The sequence below is a fragment of the Thermobia domestica genome, chromosome 7 (genome assembly GCF_964235325.1).
Source record: "Thermobia domestica chromosome 7, izTheDome1.hap1.1, whole genome shotgun sequence".
NCBI classification, from domain to species: Eukaryota; Metazoa; Arthropoda; class Insecta; order Zygentoma; family Lepismatidae; genus Thermobia; species Thermobia domestica.
In genome coordinates, this window is record NC_137460.1 from 242,470,968 (window position 1) to 242,486,660 (window position 15,693).

Genomic DNA, 15,693 nt, shown 5'->3' on the forward strand with positions numbered 1-15,693 from the left:
ACATATGGAAAGAGTCAATAATATGCCCAGTCCCAAAACCCGACAATAAAAATAGCATAGAAAACTATCGTCCAGTAGCTATATTACCAACAATTGTAAAGGTATTTGAAAGTCGTTTTTGGTCAGGTCATGCATCATGCTAAATCTTCCATCTCCATATATCAGCATGGTTTCCTACAGAAGAGATTCACGATAACTAATCTCACCATCATTTCAGATTTCATAACTTCATCCTTAGATAATAATGGACAGTTAGATGTAATATATACGGATTTTCATAAGCATTTGATACTGTGGATCATGACATACTAATTCAGAAACTTGCCTCTTTCAATGTTGGTCCCCCTATGATAACTTTTTTCAACTTGTACTTGAGTGAACGTAGACAATCCGTTCTATATAAAGAATTTAAAACTAAAAGCTTTCGTGTAAATTCCGGAGTCCCCCAAGGATCTAATCTTGGACCTCTTTTGTTTTTATCATTTATTAATGATCTGCCGTTTTATATCCATAACTCTCACAAATTACTCTTTGCAGATGATTTAAAAATATTTGCAAATGTGAAATCTATAGATGACTGTCTACTTCTGCAACAGGACATGACTAATATACTAAACTGGTGTACTACCAATAGACTTGAAGTAAATATTAATAAGTGCAAAACCATGACATAAGGTAGACGTGAAAAAACGTATGACTTTACTTATTCGATAAATGGAATAAATTTAGAAAAATTAGATACAATTAAAGATTTAGGTGTGATATTTCACAAAAAATTAACCTTTGCGCATCATGTGGCAAATATTACCAAAGATGCATATAGAAATCTTGGATTTCTTATCAGAACGACCAAAGAATTTATAAATGGTAAAACTTTAAAATTGCTTTATTTTTCTTACGTAAGATCAAAAATTGAATATGCCTCACTTATTTGGAACACTTCTGTGAAAACACGTAGCCAAAAAGTAGAGCAGATACAAAGCAAATTTATACGTTTTCTCACGTACAAGAGGACAGGACTTTACCCAAAATGCGAACCGTATGATAATTTACTTGATAACTTTACACTTCAGACACTTGAACAAAGATGGACGTTGAACGATCTCCTTTTCTTACACAGACTTTTGCACAACAAAATACACTGTATAGACATAACTACAAATATAACGGTATAGGTTCAATCCATCAAAACACGCAAGGGAAATAGTGGCATATATATATATATATATATATATATATATATATATATATATATATATATATATATATATATATATATATTGGTATTCAAGTTTTATGTTATACTGTAATATTATGTATTTAAGTTCATATGTAGACACTGTATTGGGCAGTAATGCCTGTTGTGTTGATAAATAAAATAAATAAAAAATAAAATAAAAATATTCCATTTTCTCTAATACTCAATCACATGAGTATTTGGGGCATAGGTAGGGAACCCTCAGATTGTTTGTTCATCCTGCGTTGGACGAACCCTTTTTTATTAGTGAAATGGAACTTTTTTCTAATACTCACAGATGCTACTTTCTGAACAGCACTGAACAACTCCAGGGATTGTGTTTCAAGGTGATGAGAAAATGGCAGTCCATTAAAAAAGGGAATTGGTGCTTAACACTAGAAACAGACAAACTCGTACTCATATAGAGGGGAAGTTTGGTGCTATAGAAAATGATGAAAATTACATGGACAGACAAGATATCAAATGAGAGAGTATTGGAAATGATTAAAAAAAAAAGGAGTAAATTGAAGAACATTTCAAAAAGACGAGGTAGGATGATTGGGCACATTATGAGACAGGGAGGAATCATGTTAGTAGCTATGGAGAGAATTTCCGGCTAGAGGAAGGCTTCGATTGAGATATACGGGCCAAATAATACAAATCTTTTTAAGTTTTATGTCCCATGATTATCCCGGCTAGGCTAAAGGAGACGGAGATGATGAAAGATGAGTGAAATGGTGGAATGAAGAAAGTGGGAGGAAACGGGAGAACCCCGAAAAAACCCACGAGCACGGTGTTTGTCCACACGGCGCGAGCTGAGATCGAACCAGGGACCTAAAGCACCGGAGGTGAACGCTCTACCACTGAGCCGCCGCGCCCCTCACCAAATAATATAAGCAATAGGAAGGAAAGCTACAAAGGAATGAAGCGTCTTGCCCAGGATAAGGAAGAGTGCAGGTCTGAGATGGTGATAGAGGGAATCTATCAACCTTTTAAGTAGTTATAAAATTAAGATTCTCTGGTTTTACCTAGCCTTGAACGTCTCTATAGATACAGCGAAGTGATTAATGGGTACTTAACCAGTTTCAGTAATTTTCTCTTATTATCAGGAGAGGCATAATCATCCAGGAGTGCCTCAAAGAGGGAGATTTTTCGGGAGGATATACGAAATTTGGATTTAAAATGACATATATAACTTTAATTATACTAGAATGATCCTTATAAGTGCCCTAAATTGAAGAAAGTTTAGTGTAGATACAAAATTATCCCATCTTTGTTAACTCCCGTCTTTTTGTATTTTATTTATTTTTTTTTTTATATTTTTAGAAGAAATATTAAATTTAAAGGAATGATTGCGCCCAAGTATTTGTGGGAGTGGATCGTGCAGTAATCTTTATATGTTTACATGTGCAAAAATTTCTTACTTTGAAAGATATCTACCATAATTTGACATGTTTGTATACATAGGAACGTTCTCTACAATGCTGGCGAAGGGAATCAATAGAAATTCATGCATAAATATTACTTTTGTCTACTTCTGCTATATTTATAGCTGGAACGAATTTAAATCTATGTTAAAACTCTGACAGCACTTTATCACTATTATTATTTTTGTTTAACGTCCCACGATTATGGACTGAGACTAAGGAAGATGGTGATCATAATCATAAATCAAGTGGTGGAATGAGGAAAGTGGAAGGAAAGAAATAAAGCCTAGGCTAGGAGAACCCTGAGAAAACCCACACACACAATGTCTGTCCATCATAAACTCTACTTGGCGAGAGCTGGGATCTAACCAAATACCCCACGCAATAGATAGGTTATCACTACGACCGCCATAGCCCAAAGAATGTTTGTAATTTAGGTAGACTAATATTGCTTTTCTACTGAAGTCTAAATGTACTTCTGTCTATCCTAAGAAAAATATTTGCATGTTAGTTTGTCATAAGATTTATCCTTCTTTGCTGACGTACGACCAACTAAGCTCCATATTTTTTGCACTTCATATAATCTTGATTTTATATCTACAACGTCAGTGTGAAAATTTTGACATAATACTGACATGCAAATCCCCTGACATCGGTTCTTCTTCTTATGTAAATAACTTCTTCCTACTTCCTATTTTCGATTTTTTACAGACATAAAACCAAAAATAAGAAAATGAATTGCAAAACAGATTAACATTCATATATGCAGTGACGAGTATTCTTTTACGATGGCCTTGTATACATTTATAACTTGTCGGAGTGCAAAGTTTTGATGTCGATAGATGACTCAGGTCTGCCGTAAAGGTTATACGACAAGGACGCTACGAGAACTAATCGAGTAGCGTCGCATTGCTAACCCAGGAAGAGGATACTTTTAGAGACACTGTACCGTGACATTAAAGTCACGAGATGTGATATCTTCTTCTCTTCCTGATATAAAATACAGTCCCGTGGTTGACATTCTTTTAATAAATGGCCTCCTGTACAAGTATTATTACCAATACTACATGATAGATATTTTCGTTTGATGAGCGACAATCATAGCTATGCATAAGAAATGCAGTTTGTGAGATCAAGGTTCAATCATGTGATGCGGATTCCGCGTTAAGCTGTATTATCATGTTTTATATTCAAGGTGTGATCAAAAAATACGGTGAATGATTTTATTAGAAACAAAGTAATAAGCTTACATGGAATTTGATTTAATCTTCTTCAGGTGAATAATTTTATTAGAAACAAAGTAATAAGCTTACATGGAATTTGATTTAATCTTCTTCAGGTGAATAATTTTATTAGAAACAAAGTAATAAGCTTACATGGAATTTGATTTAATCTTCTTCAGGTGAATAATTTTATTAGAAACAAAGTAATAAGCTTACATGGAATTTGATTTAATCTTCTTCAGGTGAATGATTTTATTAGAAACAAAGTAATAAGCTTACATGGAATTTAATTTAATCTTCTTCAGGTGAATAATTTTATTAGAAACAAAGTAATAAGCTTACATGGAATTTGATTTAATCTTCTTCAGGTGAATAATTTTATTAGAAACAAAGTAATAAGCTTACATAGAATTTGATTTAATCTTCTTCAGGTGAATAATTTTATTAGAAACAAAGTAATAAGTTTACATGGAATTTGATTTAGTCTTCTTCAGGTGAATAATTTTATTAGAAACAAAGTAATAAGCTTACATGGAATTTGATTTAATCTCCTTCAAAGTATTGTCTTTGGCTAGCAATATACTTATCCCAACTTTGAATCCATGACTGGAAGCATTTCTGGAAGGCTTCTTTTGGAAGAGCGTTCAACTGTTCTGTCGTGGACCTCTCAATACCAGGAACGGTGTCAAAACGTTTTCCTTTAAGCATGATTTTATTGCATGTTGCTATATCTGGAGAGCACAACGAATGTGGACAGACAGGAATACATTTTTCGGCCAAAAACTCGTGAATCAAAAGCAAGGTATGGTACGACACATTTTCGTGGTGAAGAAGGAAGTCATTTGCCCATTTAATCGGCGGTTAAAATACTTTTCACGGACCCATACGAGATGTTTAGTTCTTCGGAAAGCTCTTGGATAGTCATTCGCCTGTTTGAACAAATCATTTCTGTTACTTTTCGCACGTTTTCATCTATTTTTGACGTCGAAGGATATCTCGATTGTTGTTCGTTTTCAGCCGACTCCTTGCAGCTTTTGAATCGCTCATATCACTTGTAAATAGTCTTCAATGGCACCGCGTCTTCGCAATACACTAACTTGAACATTTCGAGAGCTTCTTTGTCACTTTTTTTGTAGCTTAGAACAAAACTTAATCTTGGAGCGCGACATACACTTTTAACACGTCCTCACTCTTCTGTCTCTGGAAGCCAACTAACATGTCACAACTCGTTGAAACTCGACACTGAGTGTAGCAAAGGCTTAGGCTACTGGGCTAGATTTGCAGTCACTGGGTTTTGTTCTACACTACAGTATTGCATGTAAAGGCATTTGCACTAAGGGTGAGTGATTAATAACTAAACATAAGCTTAATAATAATAATAATAATAATAATAATAATAATAATAATAATAATAATAATAATAATAATAATAATAATAATAATAATAATAATAATAAAGTGAGTTTCGTTTCACAGTGTGAACCTGCATAGCAGTAAACTAGCAAACTATGAGAACTCATTACTCAAACTTGGGGACCGCGGTGGGTCAGTGGTAAAGCGTTCACCTCTGGTGTGTGGGGTCGCTGGTTCGATCCCAGCTCGCGCCAAGCAAACTTTGTGATGGACAAACACTGTGTGCGTAGGTTTTCTCGGGGTTCTCCCGTGTCCTCCCACTTTTTTTCATTCCACCATGTCATTCATTTCTTATCCTCCCCTCTCTTTTATCCTAGCCGGCTTGGTTGTGGGATGTAAACCTGAAAGACTTCATTTAATTTCTAATATTCAAACTTGAACTAGTGCATCTATAACTACTACTTAGATTAATAAGATCAGAGGTAGAATCTGTTCCTCGGTCGCTGAATCCATATCAAAAAGCAATTACTTGGTAAGCCCTTAATGTCTTTCTCCTATGATGATAAAGGTTGAAACCGGAAATCCGTAATTTTAACCACTTCCGGATTCAATAGATAGTTAAGGGAGGAGATAGAACCTACTATTGAGAACCTGAGTCGATTGCAGAAAAATACATCTCGATATCTCTTTCCGGTTTTGCTCTACGAAAATCAGTATTGAAATCGGAAGTACGTACTAGTAAATCTTAACCACTTGTGGTTTTGGCAGATTGTTGGTGGTTGTGACGGTATGTAAAGTCTTTCCAGCCTTAGAACAAAGTAGATGTAAACAAAGCGAAACGTATTACTCCGCGGCTCACTCGTGCTTCGGTAGCGAGAGACGTGAAGAGCAAGATCGTCTGCTTACTTACTGTCGTCGCATAATTTCCAAAGTGTAAGGCTACAGTTGGTTTAATTAACGCACTGACACTGACTACTGCTATGTTGGAAATATGTATTTTCTTAAATCCTTATATAAACGAGATTGCCTCTGTTCCTGTAGTCCTCTTTTGTGTTTTAAAACACGAGACGAAAATGGATTATTGTCACACATCATCGCCAAGGAACTCTGCTTTCTGCAACAATTTTAAATGAGTGGGATAGGCGCGCGAACGCATGCGCATGCGCAGTAAATACAGTATGTCCAAATACGGGTGAGGTTGAAATAAAGCTACATCTGTTGTTAAATATTATATATATTGTGTTTATTATCACAAAATGCAGGATAAATTCAGATATCTTTATTTGAAATTATTATTTTAGTAGGGATTATATTGCGGTAAGATACTAGTGCAGTGAGACCAGCAGCCAATCACCGGTCATCGACTCACACTGGTAGTCAGGTGGGTTTGTTTACATCTACTTTTTTCTAAGGCTGGAAAGAGAATAGGTCTATGTATGGTGACATCTTAAGACTCTGAATCGATTGCAGAAAACAACCTGTCGCTATCAAATACTGATTTTGTTCTATGGTGAGAAATGTTGAAACCAGAAATCGTTAATTTGAAACACTTCCGGAGTCAAAAGAGGGTTGATGGAGAAAGCAGTCTATTGTTGGAAAGCTGAATGAATTGCAAAAAACTGCATCTCGATGTCTCTTATCACTTTTGTAACCGGAAGTAGTAATAATTTCAACCACTTCTGGTTTTGTAACCGGAAGTAGTAATAATTTCAACCACTTCTGGTTTTGGTAGAATGTTATGGAGTCTACTCTTGGCAAGCTCAATTGATTGCAAAACATTGCATTTCCATATCGCTTAGCGTTTTTGCTCTCTGGAAATCAGTATTGAGAGAGGGAATATTATTGAATTTTAACCAATTCTGGTTTTGGTACAATGTTGCGGGTTGTTACGATATGCTCTCTTGTGACACCAAAACGATGCGGAGAACGGCTTTCCTCTACCTATTATTCTATGGCGATAGGTGTTGAAATCGGAGATTGTTAATTTAAACCACTTTTGGTTTAAATGCAGGATTAACAAAGAAGTTGGAACTTATTCTTGGGACAATGAATCGATTACAGAATGCTGCTTCTCGATATCTCTTAGCGTTTTTGTTCTCTTGAAATAAGTATTCGAACCGGAAGTAATATTAAATTTGAACCACTTCTGGATTTCGTAGAGTGTTCGGGATAGTGGTCGTACGTTGCCTTGAGACACTGAATCATTAGCAAAAAATCACTTCTCCCTATCTGTTGCTGTTTTCATTCTATGGCGTTAAACGTCGAAATCGGAAATTAGTAATTTGAACCACTTCCGGTTTGAATAGAGAGTTACCGGAAGAGATGGAACCTTTTGCTGGAGGCTGGACTGATTGCAAAAAACATTATCTCGATATCACTTACCGTTTTTGCTCTGATACCTGACAGACGGTCGGACAATGCCGTTCGATAAGACTTCCGACACTTATGCATAGCATAATTTAGTGTAATAATAATTATAAGGTATCTCTTTAGTTTGGGCAAGGCAGTGATATCCTGTCACTCTTAGTATTATTCACAGGTTGGCACTGATTCCTTGCTGTTCCTTATTCACATAGATAGTTTCTCACTAATGTCGTTGCTGTTCCTAATTCACATAGTATTGCCGAGCGAGCGTTAGCGAGTGAAGGCGGGTTAGAGCCCCGCTGGGCACGTTGTTTTCTGTCTTTCGTTCTTGGGAACTATATCTGTAACTGAGGGAACCGGTTCAGATGAATTGGTTATTGTCACTGTCTTGCCTAAAATAAAAACTTGCCAATAATAATAATAATAATAATAATAATAATAATAATAATAATAATAATAATAATAATAATAATAATAATAATAATAATAATAAAGTACTCATAATGATTAGCATTCGCTTAAAAAATTGTGTTGCACACTTCGTGCGAAATCTATTTTGACTGCTTTCCTCACGTAAGCATCCATCATATTCGTTGATATATCGATCACAACTAGTTTTTTTCTCAAAAAAATTTTTGAACGATTACTCTTCAATATTCTCGCCAATTGTTAATCTTTTGAGCTGTCAGAATAAAGTTCTCTTGAGTGAAGGTTAAAGATGGGTTATTTCTGATGGAACGATTAATGATAATATCATATCAATATTCTTACCTTTAACGAAAGATTTCTCAGTTTCTATCATGAAATATAAACATTACAGTGTTTTCCAGAATTGGTTCATTGTACTCACTCTTGAGAATAAAAGCCGTTAGTAGCAATGAGTATTTGTGTGCAAATTCATCAGCGAATTTAACTTTCAAAATAGAAATATTGCATGTCGTGTTTAGTGAATATTATGATTAATATTCAGTAACAAATTGCAGTTGCAGCAAATGGATTTCAGCTACGTCTGTTATATAAAACTACGAGGCATATTCTGCTTTTTAGTTCTTTTTCTTTTAAGTTTGTGTAATTTTCCCACTTTCAATATCCAAGATGCTTCTGACAGTAAGCGAGCTACCAATCACAGAAAAGTGGATGATATTTTGACAAAAGTCAAGCAACACTGAGATATATGCAGACATGACATTACCAAGGACCTACGCTAAACATCCGTCATCAAACAGTACTAAATCATTTGGAGAAAGCTGGCTACAAAAAAGATTCTAAACCTCTTGGTTATATGTAACCCACCTTACTTTTTTAGTTATCTGATTGCCATATATTTTGGAACTTGGCTTTTTTGTCACACGTTGCAGGAACTACTTGATTTTTTTAAAATTAATTAATTAAACCTTTAAAATATTATATACGTAAGAACCTTCTTTGGCATTTGCTTAACCATTTAATAAAAACCGCAATGAAATATGACCAACAATTGAAAACATCGGGGGAAAATAATGACATCGCACACTTACATGATTTTGAGATACAAGGCTTTGAATGTTTCCGTACGTGGTGAACACTATTGCGAAACCTGTAAGGAACTGGCCATATCTTTGTCATCTGTTGACCAAACTCGGTAATTCTTCGAGGGATAACAGATCTACCAGCGTCAACTAGCATGGGTTTCATTCATTTTTCACGATTTTGAGGGTTGTCATTATTTTTCCCCGAGGTCTTCAATTTCCGATATAATCACGAACATGCATACATACATAGAGATCAAATTGACAACTTCATTTTTTAAGTTGGTTAAAAATGTTTGTTTACTCCTGTTTTATATAGGAAATCAGACTTCCTGAATTTCTACTATAGATATGCTACATTGACTTGATCCCTAGTCTTACATTGCAAGCGCTGCTATCGGCTGGAGGAATTCCACTCGTTTACTCTCGCTTAGCAACAGCTGAACCATTATTAGCTCAACGCGTGGGTATGAGAGAGTGTGAGCGTTAGTTTGAATTTTTGCCACGGCTCAAGACATTTTGGCAGCACAATAACTTATTTTCTTTTACTTCTGGAATTGGCATGAAAATTTATTGTATTTTTTTTTATTTTGAGCATTTTTTTGTTTGTTCGTATCAGCATATAAAACAACACTAAGCACAGAAACCACACTCCCCTATCTCTCACATGAAACGTTAAGCAGGAAAACAAAATATAAAATGAAGAATTGATATTTATTTTTAAAAAAATTAAATCTCTTTATCCCTTACTCGGCTGGTTTTGTGTTTCTTCTTCCTTCTCTACGTTCATTATACGTTTTTCAATATAGCTCTTGATATTATGAGTTTTCTGTTTTTCGTTCATTTTAATTCTAATTTTTATGACTTCATTTTTACATTCGTTTGGAATTTATTTTATTTTATTTTATTTTTATTTTATCTTATTTTATTTATTTTTTTGTAAGTTATCAGGTACCGTTTTAGAAACCATGTTTCAGTGCGTGTGTATTTCAGAGTTGCATTTATCGTCAATTAATCATGCCTGTTGTTCTGTATGGTTGCGAAACATGGTCACTTACTCTGAGGGAAGAACATAGACTGAACGTATTTGAGAACAAGATCTTGAGACGAATGTTCGGACCCAAGAGGAACGGGAATGGGAAATGACGGAAACTTCATAACGAGGAACTACATAATTTATATGGTTTACCCAACATTGTTAGGGTCGTCAAGTCTAGGAGGCTTAGGTGGGCGGGTCATGTAGCTAGAATGGAAGAAAGTAGAAACGCTTTCAAAGTCTTGACTGGAAGACCAATCGGAAAACAACCATTAGGAAGACCTAGGCGCAGATGGGAGAACAATATTAAGATGGATCTCGCAGAGATAGGAATACAAAGTAGAAACTGGATCCAGTTGGCTAAGGATAGAAGTCAGTGGAGAGCTTTTGTGAACACGGCATTGAATCTCCGGGTTCCATAGGCCATTAGTTAGATAGTTGTCAATGGTTCTGTTCATCCTTTTCAAATGTGATTTGAAAAGACAATGTGCTAAAAATATTTTTTTTTGTTAAGATTTCCTATTGTTCTCTCATTTTTATCCTTGATATAATATTTCTTGTTTTTTCTCCTTTTCTTGTTCTCCACTTACTTTTTCAAATTTAATTGATTCCCTCATCATCAGTTTGTGGAATTTCATGTGATTTTTTAATATTATTGTTCTTTCGTTATTTATTATCTATATTTTCATACATTTTGTAAGAAATGGGAGTTGAATAGGCTCTTCTTCTGTTAAGATTTTTATAGCTTCTGCGTACGTTGTTTAATGTCCTAATTAAAAGTAATATTTGCACTCTAATTAAAACATCTTTCAGTTTTGTCTTCATAAAAATTTTATGAACCTGTATGGCTGCAGACAGCTGTAGGATAGGTATTGTTATAGAAATTATGATTTTTTATCTAACCCAATAGCTCTAATAGACGACCCGCAAGTACGTTTTTTCGCGCGCTACTCTAGCCAGCTGTTTACGCGCTATCCTAGCCAGTTGTTTTAAGTTGATCACAAAATTTATATCATGGAGTACAAGGGGAACAAAACGAGCCCTATATCATGGAGTACAAGGGGAACAAAACGAGCCCTGCGGGGCTTCTAACCCGTTCCTACTACTACTACTTATCTGCACAAAAGTAAATAAATCACTTTTTTAGTATTATTTTCATATTATTTTAATTTAAAAAGTGTTATAAAAATGTAAAAAAACTTTCCTCGCTCCGGGTTTGAACTCACGCCAAAAGAGATTTTCGTTACTAGTATATAGTGCTAACCCACTCGGCCCTGAAGACCAATAACTACATTCGTTTGATTTCTGCTATTTTAATGTAACGTGGCAAGAAATGGATAACGCCAACCAATCAGAACTGTGTTTTTCGTTCCTACTTCCTGGAGCATTACTCTCCTGAGCTAGTCCTTCTAATAGCAATTGTTAATGACTTAATTGCCGCTTGGTTTAGTTTCTGCGCAATTTCTGTAATGTTTTTCTAAAACTTTTGTTTTTTTATCTATCCACACCCCAAGATATTTAAATTTGTAAACTATTTCAATTTCTGTATTCTATAATTGGTTCCCTTTGTAGAGATTGACCGAAGATGGTTACCTTACTTTTAATTGCAATAAGTGTAAAATTATTGTACTTACATGATTTCTAAGTTTCAAAAATACGGCATTTCCTTTTCTTTCAATTTTGTTACTTTATGGTGATAATAGTAGAATGGCCAGATCATCTGCGTATTCTCTTCCAAGGGTCTCTTCCATATTATTCAAGTAATTTAGGCAAGGTTGTATTACTATAGATCCCATATCGTGGATCCACTGTCGAACATTGTAGGTATCCCTTTGTACTTATTGTGCAATGTTCTCACATGGTGCTTGCAACATTATATTTTCTATTGTTGCAAAAATCTATCATCCTGCTAAACAGTATTGTGATCATTTTTAATATTTGTAGTTCTTTGAAAAAAAAAGTCAGGCCACTATAAATTATCTAATGCTCCACTAATTCTATATTATAATTTGATATTTTTCAATGTTTCCTTCTTCTACCAATCTTTTAATCTTTTAACTGCAATTTATGTTCTTTGCTCTTCTTCTGAAGGCAACTTCTATCATGTAATGTGGTAAAAGTCTTTTCAAATTTACCCTATCTACTATTGTTCTGTCAAATAATTTGCTTATTATATTTAAAAGGTATATCGGTCTGTAGGATTTCGATACGTCATATTTTTTATCCTCTGATTTTTGAAGAAAGAATATTAAATTTGATTCCTTCCATTCTTTTAAAATAAAAATTTGAAAAGTTTCGACAAATATTATGTCCTCTTGTCAGCATTTTAAATATATTTCTTGCCTTATACGGTACAGTCCGGACTAGGTGCATTTTTGCTTTCTAATCTTTTTGTGTGATTTATTATTTCCATTTCCTCGTCTTCCATAGGAGTTACTCTCATCATTTGTCGTGATCTAGCATAATATGCATTATCTTCTTGAGGACTCTCCTGAGGTAATATATTTTTTATTAAATATTCCATCGTTTTTTTACCAATTTTTAATGTATGTTCCGTCTGATTTCTTTAAAGTAAAAATAAAAAAAGATGGTAGGAAATTGTATTTTGTGCTTTATTATTTCTTATGGGTCTCCCAGTGGGTCGATGTTTAATATTTTTTCAACGTAAGATTTACCAATTCTTCTTTTTTTATTTTTTCTATTATCTTATTTTAATAGGTTTGTTTTAAGTTTCTATATTTCTTTAATTTTCCTTTCATTTCAGATCAACATTTGTCATATTCATCATGATCTACTTATATTAAAGATTATACAGAAGGCTTGAAAACCCTTACATGTAATATTATAATACATTGGATATTTCATGAGTTGTATCATTGAATCTATTGGGGATACTGTGGGACACTTCGGTTCTTTGTGTCTGTATATCTAATAATATAATGCGATGAATTAAGATACTACATGCTTGAGATGGAGTGGGGGAATTTAAAATACAAACGTATTTTACGCAATATTTTCGTATTTTTGCAGAGTACTTGAAGCATGCTCCTTGCATTAAATCTACCCTGACGGAGGAGGCTCACTGTGGAAGACATTACAATCATTTGGTGGAACAGGTCTCAGGAGCACGGGATGCCACGCAACAAAGGATGTGCTGGTGAGTTCATAGAATATATTTAGGGAGAACTTTCGGGTATCGTGTTACTTATCTATACGCTGAAAACTTTCACAAATTGTTATAATTAAGTCGTGCTTTTTGATTTTAGCATTTTAGAAGTACAAATAAACTGAATAATAATGGAAACGTTAAAATAAACTGAAAATTGTTTTAAATAAAATACGTTATTGGTCTCTATGAGGAGTGTATTTCCAAAGCATCCTAAATTCGTTTGGTAGAATTCTTCTGAAAGAATAAAAAAACTATATCTTTTTACATTCAAACACTATCGCAAATAATATTTCAAACAGAATTTACCATACAAAATAAAGTGTTTCAACAAACAACAACAATAATAATAATAATAATAATAATAATAATAATAATAATAATAATAATAATAATAATAATAATAATAATAATAATAATAATAATAATAATAATTACAAAATTTAACGTAAGAGGTTCCACAGTATACTCTTCCATATTCAATTCAAAATCGGACATTTTTGGATTTAGCATGTTTTGGAGATACACTCCTCATATGTTTACACTCAGCCTAGATGAATTTGGCCTTTCAATTAGAACGTGGGCTGATGGTCGAAATGAGATGATGTGCGGTGGTATGCCGTACAGCCTCTGGTTTTTCAGTGATGAAGGCATACTGTCACTGTGGAGAGTAGATGCTAAATGTCTTTAATAAATCCTTTTTATACACCGTAATTGACGAATAGCTTTGCACGTAAAAAAATGTATTTCTTATGTAGAAATAATTTCTAAGTTGACAACACCGGCATTTTTGTTATCTTTTTATACCTTTTGTCTTTAAAATGAGATGTCTTCAAAGAAATTCATCTAGTTTATATTTTGATATCCCATATTGAATTGTTTCTTTCGTATGTGTGTGTGTGTCTTCTTGTCTTAATTCATATAAATGTCATGTTTTGAGCATAGGCGGATTTAGGAGTTGTCCGCTATGGGAGGCTAATCTTCGAGGGTTTGAAATATTTCTCAGAAAAGTGGAGGGTCCGCGAGTTTTCCCTCAGGAAATTGTTAAGATAAAATCTCGGCTTTTGAGCTTTTTCGTGCATAATTCTCTCTAATACAACATAAGGGAATTTCTTTTTAATTTTTTTCACAAAGTTGTTCGTGAGGGATCAAAGTCTCTCCATGTTCCTACCGCGTGTAACTACATAGAAGCTCTCCAATGGTTTTTAGTCATTATGTAAATAGAAATGCAATCTTTTAGGCAACATACCCTCACTACATTTCCACATTTAGATAGCCGGTATGTCGAGTCAAAATCGTTATAAAACCTCTGCCAGCCTGCCTCTTCTGCCTTTCTTCCACTTCGAACACTGGAGATATAATTAGTAATCTGGACCATTAATTGATTAAGCGTAGATTTCACTCTCTGTCCACGTAGAAAACATATTTTACGTGTGTCATACAAGTCAAAATATTCTTCTCCAAACTTAGGGGAAAACCCTCAAGTAGACTGCAGATGTTTTTACTACGTTGATGGAAAGATATGGCAAACAAACATTTTCTGAACATATTCAAGATTAGGCTGGCCATACGTCCCGGTTTGGCCGGGACAATCCCGGTTTCAGAGTATAATCCCGGTGTTCCGCACGGTTGCCGAAATGTCCTGGTCAGTGCAGGGAAGTCGTTCTGCGCAGCACCTCAATAGCATAATGCTTTTTACCTATAATAACAACAATCTCTTCGGCCCACATTGACCTAGATAGATAATGCTGCCATAGCAAAATATAGAGAGTTCACATATCCTAGTTACTCAGGTATTATATACTATATCTAGCTCCATGGACGTCCTATAGCAAAACTATAGGGAATTTACGTATGCTATGTTGCATATAGTTACTCTTGTGTATATTTAACTTCATGACCTTGGCCTAATCCAAAAAAAAAAAAAAAAAGAGGAGGGACGTAACAGGCGACACCCTATCTAACTTTTGATTACCCTCAATGAGGGACTCCAAGGCCCGGGGTCAATGACCTTGGGGTATCTAAAACCAAACCCCTCTAGATTTTGTCAGGGGTGCCTTGGCCCACTCCCTAAATTTTGGCAGGGGTACATAGGACCACCCTCCTTAAATTTTGGAAATTGCCAAATCTAAAAATTTAATATGGTAGCCTAGGACCACGGTATGTAGCTCTATCAGTATTGGGGGTCCATCTCGTTCCCTTTTATGAGTAAACAATTGCCAAAAAGTCAGATTTCGGTTTTTTGACCAAATTTATCTTCTTTGATGAGGTCTTATTACCTTATATAGTTATATAAGCATGCACAGGGGCCCATTCCCTTTCATTAGACATGGGTACATTGATGCATCCCTTTAAAAATTTGAGAGGAATACCTTGGCC

At 34.6% G+C, this 15,693-nt stretch overlaps 1 protein-coding gene across 1 annotated transcript in view; it reads left to right on the forward strand.

The window, feature by feature from the left end:
* The window catches only part of LOC145690792 (uncharacterized), a 271,803-nt gene that overhangs the window by 235,619 nt on the left and 20,491 nt on the right, over positions 1-15,693 (forward strand). Inside the window, exon 5 of the mRNA XM_081766070.1 lies at positions 13,179-13,305. Within this exon, the coding sequence (XP_081622196.1) occupies positions 13,179-13,305 (127 nt within the window). The remainder of the gene's footprint in view (positions 1-13,178; positions 13,306-15,693) is intronic.